The sequence below is a fragment of the Clarias gariepinus genome, chromosome 17 (assembly GCF_024256425.1).
Source record: "Clarias gariepinus isolate MV-2021 ecotype Netherlands chromosome 17, CGAR_prim_01v2, whole genome shotgun sequence".
In the NCBI taxonomy this organism is placed as follows: Eukaryota; Metazoa; Chordata; class Actinopteri; order Siluriformes; family Clariidae; genus Clarias; species Clarias gariepinus.
Genome location: NC_071116.1, coordinates 2858202 through 2880673, shown reverse-complemented (window position 1 = coordinate 2880673; position 22472 = coordinate 2858202). Strand labels below are relative to the sequence as shown.

Genomic DNA, 22472 nt, shown 5'->3' with positions numbered 1-22472 from the left:
AAGTTGAGTATGGGCCTCCAAATGGCGTAGGGGTAAACTGCTCGCCCCATCATCCGGAGATCACTGTTCGGTTCTCGGGTGAGGCTGTAACTTCTCGCAGCCGGAGATCTAGAGCTTCGCCGTTGCCGGTTCCCAAGTGCCGGATGAGATATATATATACGCTGTATGTATATAGAGGATATAAATAATCGTTACAGCAACACGCAGTTATTGTTACAGCAACACAGGAATCGTCACAATGATACTGACACATAAAGCACTACAAAGTCCTAGGAACTGAGAGAGAAGATCCTTTCCTGAGCATATAATGAAAACCTCGACTTGCTCTTAGTGTTCGTCATTTGGTCTTATGAAGACTGTCATGAAGATGCAGTAACACACCAGATGACCTGCACCATCATTAGTACACAGTTATTACATTCTGCACAGAAAAAAAGATCTGTAAACTCCTCCAGCTCAGCATCGATCAGCCACCGGAATGACGAAGTGTTTATCCCGTGTTACGGCCGCACAGGAGCGCTTATCGAGCAGCTCACAGTGTTTGGCTAAGAGTCGGATTTCAGCCCTCAGCACCTTGATACTGCAATCCAATGAAAGCAGCACCTCAGGGGGACGTCCCAGTGGCTTAGAGTGAGGCAGAGCGAGTGGAATGGGACAGAGGAAGACCTTAGAGGCTCAATTAAAGAGCTCGGGCCGTGACTAAACGCTGCCCAAGGTCGCTGGGAAAAAAGACAAATTTGCAGTGAAGCAAGTGCAGCAGCTGACACTTGTTCCATCATGGAGATCGAGTGCGCTTTAAATCAATCACACACACACACAGCCTGGATGAGTTTCTCCCAGACAACAGACGTGCTTTTGCTCAGACAATTAGGACTGGATGACAGTAATTGTGTTTATGTGAATAGATTGAGAAAATCAATTTAAACATAGATTTTAAATAAAATAACATCTAAAACATTTATAAACATATGATTGGGGAGAGTTTTGAAGATCTGCCAATAAAAGAGTCACAGTGATGGTAAAAAAGCACTAAATTCTCTCTTTCTTTCTTTCTTTCTTTCTTTCTTTCTTTTTATAATTCTGTTGTTAAAAAAAAAGCATACTATTGTTCTGGCGTTCCCTTTGTCATAATTAAAAATGGCTTTCATTGACCTGGATTGTGCTTCACAGGTGCAGAAGCGATGCTCAGGACACACGTGCACGCTCTTCCTGTCTTATTTGGGTTATTGCATAAATTAACATTAATGTGCAAGAAAGAAAAATAAGCAAAAAACCTAAACCCTTACCCCTTATCCACTGCAATTCTGAGTATCCTTTACTTGTAAATATAATGTAATTTTACTCTATAAAACATAAACATCACTTTCTTTTTGGAGTAAAAAACCAAAAAAAAAAAAATAGATTAAAAGTAGATCCACCTTACAGTACCTATGGAGTACTAAAGGTACCAAAGGCATAGGCTTTGTCGTAGAACTGCGGTGTCACAGCGTGTGCCTGTGATGGGTGTGCGTCTCAATCTGTTGATGCTCCTCGCTCACCCTGTAGGCTGACTAGATAGATGGCCTTCCTGTCTGAAGATGCCCAAAGGGGCCGGGCTGCTGGAAATGGAGATGGCTGTGGCGTAATCACCACTAATGGACTGCAGGATTCTCCCCGCATTATAAAAGCAAGGTAGGGAGTGTAGCTCCTGGGCTGGTCTGGCCTATCACGATGAAGATCTGGAGCAGAGTTGTGCGGCAGACGTTGAAAACCTGAAAGAATGTAAAGCCATGATCCTGCCTTGGCCAGAATTTGGGATCCTGATGCTGAAGAGGGAAAAGGCTGCCACTTATCCACGTTAATTCCCCGTTCCCAGACTTTAAGAGGGACTCTCGTCTGTGGCTGCACCCAGTGGACAGCTGGCGGGGGTCGACTGGCCAGGTCAGCGAGAAGCAGAATGCCCATGGGGCACACAGGAGCTGCTGCCCATGTGGGCGCACTCTGCCACTTTGCCCACTGCCATCGCTCGCCTGTCTGTGCCCACATGCCAGCTGGGCACTGTCACCAGACCTGCATGTGCACACTTTCACATACTTTCCTTCTCTTACTTTTCATCCTCCCTCCTTAAACCCTTTTCCTTCCCTATTTTTTCTAAATAAATTGATCCTTTTTCCCAAAGACATCATGACCATGTTTGTGGTGCTGCTAATGCATCAAACCCGTGACAACACTGATGAGGAACTCTACAACATAGTACCCTTTGTATCTGAATGCAGCATTCTACTGCAAACCAATACAAATTTCTCTTAATTTCATGAGGTACAATTTTGTCCTCGAGGGCATACACATACACTATAGCTTATACCCTCACGCTTGACCCCACTTAGAGAGATGGGAAAGCTGTAGTAATGTGTTATACTCATCATTGAAGGTAGACTTGCAAAGTTTTCAATACTAAGCTTTACTAGGAGCAAGAATATTTCTTAACAATGAAAAAAAAACATCACTATATTCCCACGTCATACCGTCTCAGAGTGAAGGACAAATCAACAGCGACGCATGAGACTCGCAGGATGTTCCTTACACTGACCTGACATGTCGCGGTTAACTCCGAGAGCCAGGCCATCTTTGACCCACAGGACCATGCCGTGATAGCCGGTGATTGCACACGGTAGAGTTACAGGCTGCCCCGCCACCACCACCATGTCATGAGGCTGCTGGATGAACACAGCGCACCATCCTGCAACAGAGAAACACAAAACACCACCATAACTTCATCATCAGATTTAAAGCACATGCTTTTATAAATTAAACACTTCTTGTCATGCTGTAGAAATAAATCAACAACAGGGTGGTGGTGTTTCGGCAAGGGGGCAATTGCACGCATTGATACCCTTCTACCCCACTCTGCAACATTTGTGTGTGGAGTGTCTCGTTATCTCATTAGAGCAGAGAAGAAGAGCTTCTGCACAGGAACAAGTGATGAAGCTTTAGAGAAGCGTTTCTCCAAACACGTTCTTTGCTCTTTCTAAACATGATATTGACATCTCAAGCAGACTCTGTCTCCTGTTTACCGGAGCGCCTCGTTCTTTCCTCTCAGACTCTGTGAGGTGAAATCAGTCTGGTTCTAAGTGGATTCCTCTGGTACAGTTTGTCTTAAATTCCCCAAACTCCAACTCTCAGATGTGGTTCTCGTGAATAAAAACCTCTCTCATATCGCTTTAAAGAAATGTCCACCAGACAACGTGTATCGTTTCTCCGAGCTTAACTCGAAAATCTTTTTATAGGAAATTTTACACTTACTTTCGCTGGGAAACATCTCATGCTACACTTCACTTCTGAGTTTGTACATTTCCACATAAGGCTACGCACTAACGTGAACCATGGCAGATTACATAAAAGCGGTTAAAAGAAATTCTAATCTTTGTTCACAGTCTTTGATCAGTCAATTAGCGAGCGTGTCCTTACTTCAGTTCAGTTTCTTTACCATCCTGAGTGTCACCTTCTCTTATGAATCAGTGGAGTTAATGCGTACACATGAGCAGGAGTGTGTGAGGACGAGTTACGTGAAGCAGAGAAGGGAAAGAAGTTTAGTAAAGGAGGTCAGAGTAGAGAAAGAGACATGGCTTTAATGTTTTTTTTCTTTTCAAACTAAAAAGCAACTGAACTGGATTCAATATGTATAAAGTATAAAGCATAGACGCAATAACCCTCCCCTTCATTTGAACCCTAACCTTAACCTTACACCAATGTTCTTCCTCTTCCTTATAGATTTACAGTTAAGTGTTTGTGCTGAAAAATAAAATCCAGAGTCCTTCGTTTAAAAGAGAATCACAAGATTATTTACTGCTGCAAGGATGTAAAGAAAGAAAGAACACCAGCAGCCTGAAATGATTATAAGACGGCCAACGGTGACGGTTACAAAGGGGTTTAACTTGCGTCCACAGGGGAAGAACATAACGAAGCAAACTTTCATATTTCAGATAACGGTAATGCTCTTGGTTTAGACACAAGGGTCACATTCTCAAGAAGTCGATCGACACGGACTACCACAATGTAAATATGTTGTAGTTATGGGAGGCGCTTTCCCAGATTCCTCTCTACAGGAATCCAACACGATCAGCCCAGCTCATTAGAACTCCTGCGAGTTTGTCATGAGAATTTGTCATGCTGCGAAGTCGAAAGCCAGCACTAAGGATCGATACGAACACGAGCTGCTGCACAGAGGATGAAATATGATGGTGGTGTCAGTCCAAGATCCTGCTAAGAGCTACAGCAGTCATGCCCTCAAGCGCTAATCCAGAGCCTCAGTGCCGATCTGAGCTTCAGAGGAAATGAATCACAGAAGCCTGAGGAGCAGAGAGAGAGAGAGAGAGAGAGAGAGAGAGAGAGAGAGAAGGAGAGAGAGAGCAGGAACATCTCAGTCATTTCTGAACATATGGAAACCTTAGCACAGTGGAGCCCGCCTGGTTCCCAGGTCTGAACCTGAGCTCGGATTAATCAATAAGTGCCGTGTCATGTCTTTTTTGTGTTTGGCTGATTAAAGGTAGACTTCCTCTGAAGGTAGAGATTCCTCTGTGGTCACTGGTTTCCTCTTGCACCTCCGAAACATGTCAGGATGTGCTCTCAGCCAGTATTTCTAGGGTCAACTCTGGAAGAACTGCCTCCTAATCACTGAATCAATGAAATAAATTATTTCTTATTCCATGAACATATTTTCTTGGGGTTTAATGATTTAGATCCAGATTTAGTTTCTCACACCTCAGAGCTAATCATACTTAACCAAGGATAGAATTAAATTTTTCTTCATAACTCATGCATAAAAAACAATGTGAGAAAAAAAAAAAAAACGTGTCCCTCAAAGCAAATGGGCAAAATTGCTGGTACCCTTCAGGCAATGAAACAAAAACTCACAATGGTCACAGAAATAACTTTAATCCAACAAAAGTAATAATAAATAAAAATTAACACAATTAAAAGCTGTAAAAGGGAAGGAGTGGAGCGGAGTGTGGATTAGAAGTGCAGGTGATCATGACTTGGTGCGAGACATGGGTGTGACCTGGAATACCGTAACACAGGTTATGATATTATAAGGTATATTATAGATTATTATTATTATTATTATTATTATTATTATTATTATTATTATTATTAAACTTAAAAGCTTCCAAAGGAGCAAGATGGTGGATTCACTGTTAATAAACCATAGACCTAACCTTAAACCTGCCCTGAACTCAACTCTTATGCCATGATGAATTAGAGGATAGAACTGTTGCCTCGCAGCTCCAAGGTTGTGAGTTTAAATCTCACCCACTAAACATTGGACGTCGGATAGACGTGCAGATCATGTCTATATTGGGTCCGTCGGTCCATGACCAGTTCTGGACATCTATTCGACGTCCAAACTAGGTCCACTATTTGGACGTCCAACCATGACCCAATTTGGACGTCATATTGACGTCATTTTAATGACCTAATCTGTATGACTATTTATTTATTTGGTAGACCATATGTATATATTTTTAAATTTTCCTGTTTCCCTAACAGTTTTTATTTTATTTAAAGTAGCCCATAATCAAGTTATTTAAATCTTTATTTTAGATTGTATTGTGGCATAGGCGGGGCGACGGCTGACGACCATCATGCATTGCGGGACGGTTTCTGTGTGTTCACCATGTTCGGGAAGTTTGTTTGAGCTAGTGGCTTCGGCCATGTTTGTGTGTTAGGGTGTGTGTGACCTGTTAAATGTACTCTGGTTCATGTTGCAGAATTAGGTGTATGTTCCGGCTGAATGTGTTGCACATGCTATAGAGTGCTGTGTGTCATGAAGTACTCCTAGCAATTAGCATTGAGCACCAAGCAAGCTCACTCGTTCTCCACAATCCTTCTGGTGGTAAACCGCTGCAATATTAAAGTAAATATATATATATAAACTTGCGTAAATTATATTTTATATAAACAAATCATGGTAGCCTATCCACCTCATTCCTATCTTACGAAAGACTGTAATTGGACGTCCAAAAATGACATGGAAAAGACGTTCTACCGACGTCAACATTAGACGTGCGGTAGACGTCGCCTGGCGTTACAAAACTCACAATGGTCCCTCCCCCCAAAAAACCCTATCAATGGACGGAAATTGGATGTCCAAAAATGACATGGAAAAGACGTCACTACGACGTCACGTTGCGCAGTAGGCAGGATGTGTGTGTGGTATGCATGTTCTCCATGGGCTTGGTGGGTTTAATCTAGCTTCCTCCACAGTCTGAACAGGTGTGTCTAAATCCCCCTTAATGGATGATTGTGTGTCTAGATTTGGGGGGGTATTAGAGACTATACTGTAGGTCACTGGGAGTAATGCTCAGTCATGGCTAATTAAGTGGATGGAAATGATTGATTTTTGAACAGTTTCTACATTTACATTTACATTTAGGCATTTGGCAGACGCTCTTATCCAGAGCGACTTACAAAAAGTGCTTTAACGTTTTTAAAGTGCTTTAAAGTTTTTAATACTGTTTATGGAACATTTCTGCACTGAATCTTTCATTTCAATGTATTATTAATATTTTTATTATTAACATTATTAAATTTTATTGTGTGTGCATGTGTGTCCTTGTTCGTACTGTTCAAAGACCTTGTTTGTTTGTCAGGCAGGATAACATATCTCTATTTTATTGTTTTGGGATTTGCACTTGAACCACTGAAATATATTTTGTTGTTGTTATTTAAGTTTTTTACCTAATTATATATTTTTGCAAACATCAACAGAACTGATAAAAGTTCTATAAAATGAAATCTACAAAATATGACATAAACATGAGACATCTCCAAGGCTGGACAGAGAAGTGGTCTCCGAGCTCCTGTTATCTCCAGTTATGATTTGGAGTTATGAAGTGCTAAAAATGAATAAAGAGATAACATATTCCCCCAGAAGATTTAATTAAGTTTATCACGTTGCTGAGAATCCACAGAGTGTAAACTCTTCCTGAATCAAGAATTCGGCAGCGCTGCAGTAGAAGGTGCTCGAACGAGTTCTACAGGTAGTGTAGGACCTTCTGAGAGAAGGTACAGAGAAAAAAAAAAACCAGTACAGTACGTCCTGCATGGGTTCATAAACCCCTCACCACGCTACATAAACATTCCATTAGAGAGGAAACCGAGACGTTCTGAAGAAAAGAAATGATGTCAGAGGCACTAATGATCTCCGACTCCAGCGTCTTCAACCCGCGGTGTGTTTCTTTAGTCTGATAGAGTCAGAAAATCTCCCGCGGTCATAGAGAAAGATCACGAAATGAGGCTTTCGCCCAAGACGGTTTGTCTCCTGGAGATAAATAACACATAAATTTACCACGAGACTCTTCTCAGCCAGGATGAAAAGTGATTAATGCTCCTGACTGATTTCCTCGGCTCCCGTGCTCTCGGCTCACAGTTGGGCTAATACTGTAAATATTCACGGATCAGGTCTTGCCCCAGTGTTGCTTTTGCTATTCTCTACCAGCCAGAGCAGACCACACTGGGAAATTCCCATCAGCCATTGTGATGAAACTAGTACACGACAGACTTCATCATCTCCACTAAACGGATTGATCCTGTACCCTGAATAGAACACAACCTTCCACGCGCCAACAGCTTCTGTTCATTGAGCTCCAGGAGCTGAGCTGTAGATTATTTCATTTTTTCCTGGAGACTCATGAGCTCCCAGATGGAAAAGTGCATGGCTATTAGTTCACATGTCAGGTCTCCTCAAGTGTTGAGCGAGACCAAGCTCATTTTCCTCACCTGAGAAAGGTGTGAGTGTGGTATATTCCCCAATGTACTCAAAGTAGGCACAATTCCAAAAATATCTGGACAACTTGATATACTGTAGATTACACCACAGGGCTTTTGAGCTCCCCATTTTGATTGGTTTGATTTGTAGAGAAATATTCATCAGGAACTTTAAAGCGTTCATAATAAAACTAACTAGAGTTCCATTGATTATAATAAGTCTTAAAAATTACTAGGTGGTTAAATAGCGATAGATCATCCAGACGTGTGTCCATTGTCCACTCCTTCATTTCTCCTCGTCTCTGTTTCTGAAGAAGCAGAAGGATTTTGTCTTCTCAAAGCCCCTCCAGCAGCGTTCCTCTCATGGGTGCATGATGTTTCTGGTTAACTTCAAGCCTCCTGCTTTCACTCATCTTTCCGATCTTCCTCTCATCTTTAGAGCTGCCCAGGGCTACAGCAATGCTTCATGGGTAATCCCAAGTTTCTCGACACACCCACCTCATATGATCAGAATGTGTTAACGGAGATAAACTGGATTCTTTATATAGATGCTTCACGCTCAGCGCTGGCTAAACAGGGATGATCGAGGCGCGGTGAACTCTAAACGACTTCTTTAAACCGGATGAGAACCGAGACTGTTATACACATCTAAGACAAGTGATAATTAAAGCTATGGCCGTACAAAAGGCTGCGCAACAATAAAGCAGCACAATGTTCCAATCTCATTAACACTGGTGTGCAGGTGGTGGTCCCACACACACACACACACACACACACAGAGAGACCCAAACACTCATACCTACACAGAGCGCACAACAGCGCTTCAGCACGACTAATTAGAAAAGGGATCTGGGAGCACGCCGTGGTGCAGAAACCCCATCAGCGGCCGTGTTTTATTCCCCTCTTGTTTAACAGTTCAGCATAAACTCATAACAAAGTGTTACATTATTTAAAAGGGCTTTTCTCAAAGCGACAGCAGCTCGACATCACTTGCTTCCTCTAAGTGCAATGCCACATTAATGCGGCAGGGGATTATATTGGTCAGAAATTGTTCAATTCTAATTGTTTAAATTCTGTGTGCTGGTATCACGCTTGTCTAAAATGAACCAATCGGAGGTCAGGGTATGATGATGCGTGACTCCCGGGTACGAAGACTCTGGTGCCTCATCCTCAGCACTTCCGTATCGCACCTCATTATCTGCATCTTCCTCACGCCTCCTCTGTTGGACCGGTGAGGCTCTGGAGTGAGGACGTGTTCAGTGTAGAGTCTGAGCAGTGTGTGTTTGTGGTTTCCTCGTGCCCTCCCACGTCCTAGCGGATTGTTTACATGGATGAAGCCAGAGGCGCTGACAAGCACGGTTCACTGCAGCTCGACTAGTGCGGTTATGACACTGCTCGTCATGCTCCTGCACTCCCTGTGTGTGTGTGAGTGTATGAAACTTGAACACGATTGACATTTCCATTACTTTCGCTGTTGTCTCTGTCCGAGTCAGGTAATACCTAGCGAGGTTCACATACCGCTGTTCTGTTCCAGGTGAACAGCATGAGGGGTTTCTCTGGCTTTTTGAAGCAATACACTCTTATGAAGCCTCCAGACTGTGTTAGTAGTGAAAGGAAGAAGTGTACATCTCTTTCATCAGATGCTTACTGATGGAGGTGCAGTGGGACTAATCCCTCGCTTCATCTTCACATAAAGAGAGCAGTGCAGCGGTGCTTTAGAGCTTTAGTCTGTTCAGTTGTCTCACCTCCAGATGAGCACAGACCAGCTTCCAATGTTCACACTCATATCACCATCAGTGGCGTCTCACGTATCATCCTGAGATAACACTAATGTAACTTATGTATGAAGAAACACTACTCAAGAGGATGATGTCTGTACCAAGCAACCTTCCTGTAAAGAAGGATTTGTTCTATCTAGTACAAGGTTCTTCGAGCACTTCCCTGCATCCGCTGCTACAGAGACTCAGCTGGAGCCTGATGATGATAGACCAGTGCTTTTCCAGGACATTATTCATGCTATTCATTCAGCTCAGGAGTACACAGTAATCCCCCCTGACTTGACCTTTCCACCACAGAGAATGTCTATTAGTTCAGCCAGGAGAGCCTCTTTAGGGAGCAGCTTCCCCAAGCATAAGTAAAACAGTCCGACTAGTTCCTCATCGCTTCTCAGCCCACAAGCGAAACCCACATGTCTGCGTGTGAATCAGAAGCCTGGTGGAGGCGTGATGTGAAGTAAAGTGCACACAGAAATGCACAGATACTTCACATTCAAGCAAATCTAATTAAAATTTCTGGACATCAGAGCAGCAGATTCACCGGGGGTTAAAGGTAATGGACCAGACATCTGGATCAGAAAGTAAATAATGTGACAGATACGGCAGTCGTTCATCTTCTGTGAGCATTAGTCACGTAGCACTAGATGTGAGACAGGAATACACCCTGGGTCAGACGCCAAGACACCAAGCATATACACATTTACCCTTAGGAGCTATTGCTACTTTTTGGGTTGTTGAGGTCATGGAACATAAAGGAACATCCATGTGGGAGAACAAACATCAATCATGAGTGCCAAATAGTCAAGCTCAGGTTTGAGGTTAAAACCTTGAGCTCTGAAACAACAGTAAAACACAGTTATGTACCTTGCGCAGAAATCTGCAGAATTATACATTTGATTGACGTTATGTAACTTACCAACGTGAACTGAGCTTACGGACAAAATGGAGATTTCACAATAAAAAGAATTTCATTTCCTTCACATTTGGCCAGCATCACTAACGTTCTTCGTACCCGGGAGTCACGTATCTTCATATCCTGACCTCCTATTGGTTCATTTTAGACAAGCGTGATACCAGCACACACAATTTGAACAATTTGATTAGAACAATTTCTAACCAATATAATCCCCTGCTGCATTAATGTGGCATTGCACTTGGAGGAAGCAAGTGATGTCGAGCTGCTGTCGCTTGCCAAAGTGCTTCTCTATCCTGATAGAGTTGGTCTTTTTATAACAGCTCTGACACAAATCACACGCTTATGTTAACAAGCTCTATATTGTTTCTATAGTAACCGCTTATTAACAGGAAGCTGTATGGCAGGACGTGCTGTTCCAGGAAAATGATCAACCTCAGGTGTTCACAGTGTCTGCGCTTCATCACACCACCGGTTTCTTCCTCCAGTCGTTCTAACAGTCTTTACACACAGATGAACTTCAGTGACAGACAGAATTCACGGCTCAATCTTCCATTCAGCTGCAGCCTCGTGATCTTCATCAGGGCCTCTGAAAGTCAGCAATTAGACACACACACACACACACACATTGCGGTGATTAGCTCGGGCTCGACAGCCTGGCAATCACATCATAATAAATTCTGTCAAACTCGGCAGCTTCCTCTGTGTCTCCCACGCTAAAGAGATTTCAGTGTCCCGCTTCTGGAGCGCTCAGCCAGCTGCCGCACTATACATCCACAAACCGCTGACACACACTTGTTTTAAACACGTCAAGCTGTTTTCATCGCTTGTGTTCATTACACCAGAGAGCTGTAAAAGACAGCGTTCTTCTCAACGTCCCACATCATCTCTTCAGGTTAATAACTAACAGATCATTTCCAAACTAACATCCAGAGAAAGAGCCACAGTGGAAGCCTTGTTTCTTTATTATGTGATCTTATTTTAGAGGAATGAAGCTGGAACCTGTTGGTTTGAGGTCGTCCCAGTGGGAGAGGTTTTAGTTGACTGGAACCTTGTGTTAATAACGCAACTATTTCGAGTTCTCGTCTGTTGGAGTTAAAACGATTAGACTTTGCTTAGTGAAAGCTGAGTGTTTTCTTTGCTCTGGCTTTCATTAATTCTCACATGCCAGATCTGTCTTAGCGAGCGACACGGAGGTGTGAAGAAAATGATAGAGTCTCGCTTTGGTTGCACAGATCTGCAGCTCACTTCCAATGGATCTAATCCAGGTTCTGAGGAACAAAAGCTAACAAAAGACCTACAAGCAGTGAGTAATAAGTGAATCTGAGAAACACTTAAATAGAGTGTAGATAAGATAAATACTAAAATAATGAACTTTTTTGTGATTTTAGTAATAAACAAGAGTCGGCTACAAAGCCTGATTCATTAGCTGCCAAAGCTAAAAGGCTTAGTTTAAAGGTGTGAAGGATGTAAAAGCTCTACAAATGCAGTTTACAGGGAATGTTTGGTTCAGAACACGGTCCACAAACAAGCCGGTCTGCAATCTAAGTGAGAACCAGTAACACTATGGATGACTGACTCTCTACTGCCCCCTGCCTCCTGACCTACAGCTGCTTACAACTCTGTGTTTAAGTAGAAGCAAAAGCTTTTCCAGCCTTCTCATTTCCTTCTTCCCAACACTCACAGCCTGGGACAAATGCAATAAAGTCAGGTTCGACTCTATCAGCAGGATTTACACGAACCGTCAGTGTAAAAGTATTCAATCTGCGTCCCGTTAGAGCTCTAAACGGATCATGGGTTTGGAACACAGCCAGCTGTTTCACTCTAATCTTCTCCATTTACAACATTCTTGACGTACTTAAGGAGAAAAAAATGGAACGCAGTTTAGAAAACAGAGCTGCTGAGGAATTTACATCTATTTACCTTTATTATTTTCTTTGTTCTAATATTAATGAGTAAGAGTTTGTGTGGACCTTCAGCATGATTGTAGGTACAGTATGAACTGTATGATGCAGTAGTTAATACTGACCGAGAATGAGGAATGCCATTTGTCTCTTCGTACCCGGGAGTCTGGCTGATCTGCCTCCATCTAACCCTATCCTCTGCATCCTCTTCTCTCACACTAACTAACTTCATGTCCTCTCTCACTGCATCCATAAATCTCCTCTTGGGTCTTCCTTTAGACCTTCTGCCTGGCAGCTCCGACCTCAGCATCCTTCTACCGATATACTCACAATCTCTCCTCTGAACATGTCCAAACCACCTCAATCTGGCCTCTCTGACTTTATCTCCAAAACATCTAACATGGGTTGTCCCTCTGATAAACTCATTCTCGTTCCTGTCCATCCTTGTCACTCCCAAGGAGAACCTCAACATCTATAGCTCTGCTACCTCCAACTGTGCCTCCTGTTTTTTCTTCAGCGCCACTGTCTCTAAGCCGTAGAGCATCGCTGGTCTCACCACTGTCCTGTACACCTTTCCTTTCACTCTCGCTGATACTGTACTCTTTTATCACATAACACACCTGACACTTTTCTCCACCCATTCCAACCTGCCTGTAGATTTTCCTCCACCTGTTCCCTGCGCTCGCTACAAAGCACAATGTCATCTGCGAACATCATTGTCCTGATAAAGCTTCTGAAACTGAAGTGTGACATTGCTAATGAACAAAGCTGACATCTCAGCTCTATTTAAACCAGGAGGGTCTTTATCCATGGATCGCATGGATCGTTTCATTTATTTGCATTGATAATAATATTATCCTGTATTTTTCACAGCTGTTGTCTGATTTGTTTCCATGACAACACATCTGCGAGCTTGGACATGCTCGAGTGTGTCTTACTGAAAGTGAACGACACTTGATCAGACTTTTAAAAGCACTATAGTTCCACTTATTGTAGGTCTTTGTTAAAGCTAAAGTTAAAAGTAAATAGAAGGTTTAAGGTTAGGGTTTCGTTAATAACTCGACACTGTGGATTTATATCTATAAAGGTGTTCAATAGGATGTGAGATATTGTACATTGCCGTCTCTATCCACAGCATCAGCATACAGAAGGATGACTGTTACATGTAATAACAATATTTTTTATATATTTACAACGCAGACTGAATTACACTTTCTTAAGTCCATTGTGTTTAGTCTTTTAGAAGAATAAAACTAAACCAAACTGAGACCTGAAATGTGTCGCAAAGTGAAAGAAGACGAGCATTACACATCTATAATATTCTCACACAGATTCAAAGTATATCACACCTGATCTGTTTAAATCAAGTCACAGAAATCCTAACACTGGAATCTAAACACCACCAACCAACAACCATGACTTTTACCAACGTCTCACAGACACGGCCAAAACCCGCAAAAGCACAACCCAGTTAACAAGGAGGACGGATAAAGCGGGAACCAGAGGGAACTGGTGGCTCTCGGTACAAGTGATGTGAGGAAATGTGAAGCAAATTAGGAACGCAAGAAACCGAAACATGGGCCAGTTGCACAGAATACAGTACGCTCAAGGGGGTAATAATAAACCCTGATATGAGAGCGAGTTACGAATATGTAACAACATCAGTGTGCAAGAGATACTGGAGCACAACGTCACCTGAGCTGCTCACAGAAATCCCAAAAAGTGAGTGTGTTCACAGAAGAAGAGCTAATGACCAGGGAGCACGTTTCTTACAGTCTGTAGTATGAATCTGGAATGACTGACAGCTGTATAAGTATTTTAAACTTTTTAATATTAACTAAAGAGCCTTGTGAACATGAACAGTCGAGTGATTTGTACAAGGACCAGATTAAAAATGTAGAGCCAACCTCAGGCAGCTCACACAGTCCATTCTGCAGGAGCTTCACAGCTCCATCTGCTGAGGTTAGTGATGGGGTTTGAAACCAAAACATAAAGAAAAACATCAAAATGTATACATCAGAGGTGGGACTCTGAGCGACAGCACAGATACTGGACCACTTAAAACGGTTCGACCCGGAGGGACGGATTGATTTGACGGATTGATTTGAAAGTCATATCATCAGAAAAAACTCCGGTGCTAAGAGAGCGAGAGTGGTTTTATTCCTGCCGTGTGGCAGGAGAGACGCTGGATGAAATGAGAACCAGGCCGAGCTCAGCGTCCAGACGGATTTTGGTATTAATGGATGCTGGTGGTTCTTCTGGATCAGACTCAGCACCGAAATATTGATCCTGTCTAAACATTACACACCAAGGCAGCATGTGTATTCTTGCTTCTCAAATCTTGTGCCGAAGTGAGCACGGTGCTCCAAGGAAACGAGACCCTGGTGTATCAGACACCCACGTTTTAATTAGAAACATTTAGTCATGCATCGTGACATTTTTTGTGTGGCCATTTATGTATTATCACACTGACTCCAAAATTGTTTAATTTTTAGTTACACTGTTTTACTTACTTATTTTACTTATTTCATAGGTGGTAATATGTTGCATTTCCTCTATGATCCAGGTGGTGCAGTCTAAATGGTTCACTCATTGGAAGGCACACGATGCGGTGAGAACAGATTATTCCAAAATCGTTTTTTTTTTTTTTTTTTATAATGAAAAATGTAAAGAAAATATTGAATCAGTGTATTTATAAAATCATAATATTTATAGAATCACAATATAAATAAAATTGACACCTAACTCAAATTCAAATTTTATTTGTCACATACACAGTCATACACAGTACGATATGCAGTGAAATGCTCGTACGACCGCCGGTGACCTTAAAAAGAAAATAAAAGCTATATATAAGGAATAAATATTTTTAAAAAATAAGAAAGAAAATTAATATTAATATAAATAATATTTATAATAATAAATATTCTATAATAATAATAATAATAATAATTATTATTATTATTATTATTATTATTATTATTATAAATCATATAAATATTATAAATAAAGAAATAACTATTGATCCTGTCCCTAATAATGAACCACATGGATCTAAAGGATACAGTGAAAGTACCGTATAGGCGTCGTCTTTACCTCTTTCATAAAGCATCATACGAAAGAGACTTCATTCATGAAAAAGATAAGATGAGAAAGAGGGAGAGAATTTGAGCTGGAAGTCTCTCTCTCTCTCTCTCTCTCTCTCTCTCTCTCTCTCTCCCTTTTGCATAATTCCTTTTCTAATTTACACATTTACAAATCATCAAGGTGTTACATTTGTGTAAAGTAACGCGTTAATTCGCTCCCTGTCACCTCGGAGTCTACGATCATCAGTGAAAATGAGCGCAATGCTGAAATTATACACCGAACACAAAAACAAGATTAAGGAAATCAATTTTCTCTATTGAATCTGTATACTCTAGATACACCAGGTGAGAGTGTGTGTGTCACAAAGGGTGTTTTCATGTGATAGTAGAAGGTGTGTGACCTCATCATGAGTGTGTTGAGGGAAATGAGCAGGTTTCACTCTGAGTGTGTGCTGGTGTGATGGATGGGTTTGGACAGACGAGTGCCAGTGCTGACACACGGCATTAGGATCAGCGCGGTGGCGCACCGGAGCAGCGGCGATAACACACACGCTCTCTGTGTGCAGAGGGGCAGGGAGGCAGAGAGAGGAGGTCAGGGAGAAGAGCCAGAGGGACGAGGAGTCAGGAGGAATAATCATATCGAGCATACACAGACGACGCTGGACAGATGTGCGCTCCATCTCGATACCGAATGAATCATTCTGTTATTATACATACATTTTATATATAAGGAGAGAAAAAGAGAGAGAGGTGTAAAGTCAGTACTCAATATTAAGTCCTTATTTTAATTAGATTCATGGCTAATTATTATTATGACATCTTTAAAGCATGTTAATGAGGTCCAGGAGCGGCATCCTGCTGTGCACATCTGTATTCAGTCCCATAACTCAGAGACGCAGCTTTTTCAGACGCTCTGCCCATCTGGATTAAAACTGTATTACTGGATAAATAAATCATTAATCTGAGGAGTGTGAATTCAGCGTATCCTTTAAACCTTGGGCACGTGTCCACTACTGAACTGACCAAAACATCAGCATTATTATTTTGACTCTGATGATCGGCTTTTCCTGAACACACTCAGGACTGTTTTCGCTTGAGCTCTTCTCGACTGTAATGATTTATAATCTCATTTATAAGATCCCGGGCTCTGGTCTGAGTCTGATTCCTCTCCAGGTTTCTCCCTCGTGGCGTCTCACAGGGAGGCGTTTCTTCACCATCGTTGCCTCTGGCTTGTGTCATTAAGGTCTGAATGGACACTGTGTGGTTGCCATGTCTAGCATTGTCATGTGCTCTGACAAAATGTTAGTGTGAGCGACTCTGACTGATTTAGATCAAGACGATGAAACGCTTAGTTTGTTTTCACGGCTTTAAAACTCGTTAATGAGTGAGTGAGAAACACAGTTAGGATGCAGCATTAAGAACACGTTTAGGCAATTTATCCCAAGCCGTGAGTGCTAGGGTGTAACATGGGCCGTTTAATACGGGGACGCTGGAGAAATGGGCCGTGTCTTTATACTGATGTGGGCACGGGGTAAAGGGGCACGGCTCAGAGATCCGAGCGCGAGCTGAGAAATAAAACTTTATTGGGGTCGATGTTGCTTGAGAGCTCGAACCAGTCGTCAGGCTTGCAAATGAGTTTTATAAACGCGCCGGCATAATATCAGCGAAAAGCCTTTTAGTCTGTGGCAGAATTAATGATTATTTCACTCCGCTGAAAGAAAATGAAAGAGAAGTGGGAGAAAGAAAAGCAGAAGAAACAAATGCAGACACACAAATTGTGAAGGTCTGTCTCACACACACACACACACTCAGTGAGATGACACATGAGGCAGCGGAGCTTTAATCTTTTTCACCCCTGACTCCATTACAGCGTGACTCTTCTCGGCTCTGGAACATGACGAGGCCGACGTCGTGTCACATCTCACCTCATCACGGCTGTACTGTAAATGAGCACAGAGGGCCTCGTCCATCATCATCACATCACGGGTTTACGCTCTGTAAAGCCCGGCATCGGCACGCCTGAAAATCTCAATCAGCTGCATCAGCTCATTTACATCCAGATGTTCTGCTCTGCCGCTTGACCCCCTCACGCAGACGGCAGGTTGGTGTTTGCAGCTGAGATCGATGAAGTAATTTACACTGGACCATAAAATAAACCTTTTATTCTCTAGTTAGATTTGTGTTTTCCTTTTTTTTTTTTTTGCTTTCCAAAATAAATCTAAATAAATCTTTATATGACCTGCTGAAATAATAATAAAAAAAATAATGTCCTGGAGATATCTTCATACTGTACTGTACTTCACCTGGACTGGAATAAGGAGCACATTGTGCAGGTTACAGCTGGAACTCCTGATCAATCAGATCCCTGTGTTCCACTCCACTGTGTTAGAGATTAAATCCCCATGTTAAACCCACACTCTCTTTAACACCCCATAGTGAAGAATTAAGATCTTGTAAGAACTCGATCCAAGACTTCTGGAGTCTGCAGTAAGAGCTGATCTCGAACCCGCAGCTCTTGAAGTCTCACCTGGAGTTTATTCGAGTTATGTGCTTTTAACGAGTATTTGTAATGAGTATTGGTTATTAACAATAATTCATTTTCCTACAGCCATAACATCATAATAAAAAGGAACCTCATACCTAACAGACTGTTTATCAGTACAGACACTAAACCGTCTCTAAAAGCCTTTTGTGATGAAAACATCTCCTCGTTATGGCCAGGATCTGCAGACACACTCTACACACTCCAGTCACACGTCCTGCGGATTTAAAGCAGTTCTCTTCTTCTCCATTTTGTTTCAACACGACCCCGAGAGATTTAATGATGAATATCAGAACATCTGGGCTGACAGTGACGTGAGAGCTTCAGAAACACGCTCTCCTGCAGCGTGACCCTTCTATCCCTGCTCCGTCTCACAGAAATAAACCCCTTTTTATCTGGCAAAGCCTGACAATAAAAGCTTCTCCTGCCATTAAATCAAACTCACATCCTCACAAAGTCATCGTTTTACCGCACTCCAGTCTATTTATCGTGTTTATCACAGTCCTGTTTTCACCAAATCATTAGAGTTTGGCAGCGAATGTGCTCCTTGTTGTCAGAGTCGGATCTTAGCAATTAAAACTAACACTTAAGGAAGAAAAAAAACACAAACACAAACAAGCATAATGCAAATAAAGTCTAATTGAAACGGCAAGCGCCTCCTTAAGTGCCCGGCTTTTCATTTCCATAAATACATGGGCACATTTAACGTAGCCTCGGAGGAGCGAGAGAGAAGAGTTCAGACGACGAGAAAGCCGAATGATTACGGAGAGAAAACAGGAAATGAGGCGCTGCAGGCTTTTAGAGTTTTTCTTTCACTGATTTTAGTGATTATATTTCAAGGTAAAGTGAAGCTCTGGTCAGGCGGAGCGAGGAAAAATGCTTCTCTAGGTGGCGTAAGTTCTTACAGTTTTACAGCTGTGTTTGAAGCAGACAGTTCTACGTCTTCCTGTGTATAATGATATTTTAATGTTTACAGAAATAAATTAGGAAAAAGAAACAATGTAACGGCGTAAAACATTGTACCAAAACATCAAAGCAACTGCTTCCAAACTGGGACCATACAAAATAAAGCTGTTACACAGGATATCTTAGGAGATATAATTTATTGTGATATGGATATTACACTTCCGTATCGCTCAGCCCTTAAAATAGACTAAGAAAAAATAATTATTTAATACTTTATCATTAAAGAAACTCTTAGTCCCCCCAATAATTAGATAAGCTCCTCCTACACCAAGACCGCGAGTGGCGATCGAACTTTCCTGAGCAGATGCTTTCCTTTTCAATTCGTCTGTTTTAATGATCAGCCTGAACGTGTGAACTGTTTAGACAAGCGAGAGTGTGAAAGAGAATGATGATGGAGAAACAGTTATTCTGCGGGAATTAAACTGATCTAATGAGTAAACATTCGAGCTGGTGACAGGCCAGTTTGCGAAGCCGAGCCGTAAAAAGAATCGATGTGTTTTAGCAGAGCTAAGCAATCGCCGCCGAGCGCGAGAGCGTCAGCCTCGAGAGGAATCGATACTCATATGCGGCTTTGTGCAGCTACAAAAGGAAACACGGTCATTTAATGAAACAAAGCTCTTATTATATTGTGTCAGGAGTACACGGCTCGGCCCGGATTATCGACCCGCTCGCTGCTTGTTGCAGCGCAGATCTTATTAAACCTCCACGTACAGCCATGAATTTAATATTAGGTTCAGACCATGAGGACATTAGACACGTCCTGATCATCGACTTCAGGAAATATTGTGATATTTAATTCAGATGATTTCATGAACATATTGCTCTGTAGTGCTGTTTAGTGTCTCTCTAGTTACACAGGGCTATCAGGTGACATTAGTGCAGTCATGAGAATCATTCAGAAGAAAGCCATCCTGCTCTCTTCCCCCTAGCCTGAGATCAGACCCCGATGATTGGCAGGTGTCACTCTGATTTACAGGGCGAAGAGAAAGAGATAGAAAGTAAGCCCCGCCCATCCAGACAGCATGGCTGGTTTTTCTCGGGAACATGAACAGCTACAGCTGAAGAAACCCAGACTAAAGTCTCGAACTCGTATCTACAGTATATCTGTAACACAATGTGTTCAGGGACGGCCCTAAGACACTTCATACGTAGAACATCTGGTGCAGAACCGGCACATCTGTACTGCACACAAATGTCACAGTGACAGCAACATACTGTAATCCTATACAATCAGAGCAGTGAGAATACACACGCACAGGAAGAACCTGCAATGCTCCTCTACAAAGTTTCGGAAAAGTTTATCTTGTAAAAACACACACAACATCACAAGATAACAAAGAAACAGAGTAGCTGAAGTTTGTTACATTTACTAGATGCATGTGTTCCTCGATCATTCAGAGATGATGGGATCGGAGGGGACGTGGTGCGGTGCGTGATGTGATTAGAGCAGAGAGGTAACTGGGTACTGGGCCATTCTTAGCTTTGTAGGTGAACATCAGGGTTTTGAATTTGATGCAGCTACAGAAAGCCAGTGGAGAGAGAGGAGAAGTGGTTTTGGGTAGAACTTGGGAAGGTTGAAAACAAGACGTCCCCCTGCGCTCTGGATCAACTGCAGAGGACGAATGGTGGACAGAGTTGCAGTAGGACAGTTAGGCTTTGTTTAAGCCGACGTGGCTTGTGTGCTCATTTTCATATGTGTGTACAGTACTTATGCCAGGAATGCTCCAGCTAGAAATAAATATGTACAAGTTAATAATAAAATAATATATATATTTAAATCACCTGTCGCGCATTTATTTTTAATGTTTTTTTTTTCATTAAAAATATTTTTATATTTATTAATTCATTTTCATTTTTGCCAGAAATGTTCCAGCTAAAGAAAATAATAATTATGTAAAAATAAATCATATACAATAATTTATATAAAGAAAAAGAAATTTTTCCATCTGTATTTTTCGATGCAGCCGAAAGACTAACAAAAATCGGTATTTTTGAAAAAAAAGTTATGTCTTTAACATTGTTTGTTTGTTTATTCGTTAATTTTTTTTTTCTTAAAAAGCTCTAGCACACTAATTTATTTGTATGTTTTTATAAATAAATCAAAAATCAATAAATGATAAATACATAAATAAAACTTTTTTACATGAAAGTTTTTCGACAAAAAGAAATGCATTTATTAATTTCTTAAAAAATTGTAATAATTTTTATTCATGAATCAGGAGATTTAAATAGTTTTTTCTGTATTTTTTTTATTTCAAATTTTTTAAGGACTCCTGACCTCAGACAGCTGGTGGATTCGGAGTGTATGGACGTGTGTTTTGTGTGTGTGTGTGTGTGTGTGTGTGTGTGTGTGTGTGTGTGCTCATGTTTCAAACCCACACATACAGACACAAGAGCAGCTGGTGAACCCCAGTGTGAGCAGATGAAGAGTAAAAAGTGAAATCAATAAGAGCGTCCTGTTCCTCATTCTGCACCGTGTGTTTAGAGAAACGCCGCACTTTTGGGACATGAGCGGAAGGTTCGAGTCTCTTTAATGTTTTAGAGGAAGTGAGATTCAGCCGGGAGAGCAGCACAGTGATGTCTCCGAAATCTGAAATCAGAGAAATGATCGAATTCTAAACTTTAACACGTCCTTTATACGCAAAAAAGAAAAAAAAATCTTTCAGGTCTTCTTTCATCATGTAGGAGCAAAGCCCTAAAGCTGAAGTGTGATGAGGAGAGAAATGAGACGATTTTCTGCAGCTATTACACACACACACACACATGCACGCACGCACACACACACACACACACACATATTCTCGTCCTCTATAAGAGCTGTGAGAAAAATTGCAAGCAGACGGCAGATGGAGAGTAAGCATGCAGCCTGAGCTTTTACACTCTGCATCAGATTTACCTGAGCTCCCAATCTACACACACACACACACACACACACACACAAATTGAATCTCAGGATTCTGGCTAGGACTGCAGCATCTATTCTAAACTCCAGTCTCGTCTCGCTCTGGGCCAAAAGCCTCGACTCAGCAGCCTCGACAGTGAGGCCTGAGATGTCACTGGTTCTGCTTTTGGACTCTCTCTCTCTCAGATACTAAATAAAAGTGTGTATCTTTAGCTCCAACTCCAGCGTATACAGTATGTGGTGTGTGTTTGAGGTTCCAGAACTATACACAGCTCCACGTTCTTCTCAACCCATAACGAGGAGTAGAGGAATCATCAGAAACTAGGATTAACAAATCTGATTTATTTATTTTCAACCAGAGTTGACGTACAGAACCACTTTACATCCTGATAAAATATCCTGGTCTGTACAACTAAACTAGCAAACATGCTAGCTTAGCCTAGCCGACCCTAAACCTGCCGAGATCCCTTACTCCAGCGTTCCCTGAATTTCCTACTCTGCACTTCTCTTTCATGCCTCGGTGTCTGGGGAAGATCTAAGAATGATGAGAACATCACCAGGCGGGATTTGCTCTGTTCCTCCAGCCTCCCTGACGTCTCCCGGCCGCACAAGCTTGTGGTTCACGGCCGGACCTGACA

At 41.8% G+C, this 22472-nt stretch overlaps 1 protein-coding gene across 1 annotated transcript in view; it reads right to left on the bottom strand.

The window, feature by feature from the left end:
- The window catches only part of kirrel3a (kirre like nephrin family adhesion molecule 3a), a 97517-nt gene that overhangs the window by 41120 nt on the left and 33925 nt on the right, over positions 1–22472 (bottom strand). Inside the window, exon 2 of the mRNA XM_053516470.1 lies at positions 2570–2719. Within this exon, the coding sequence (XP_053372445.1) occupies positions 2570–2719 (150 nt within the window). The remainder of the gene's footprint in view (positions 1–2569; positions 2720–22472) is intronic.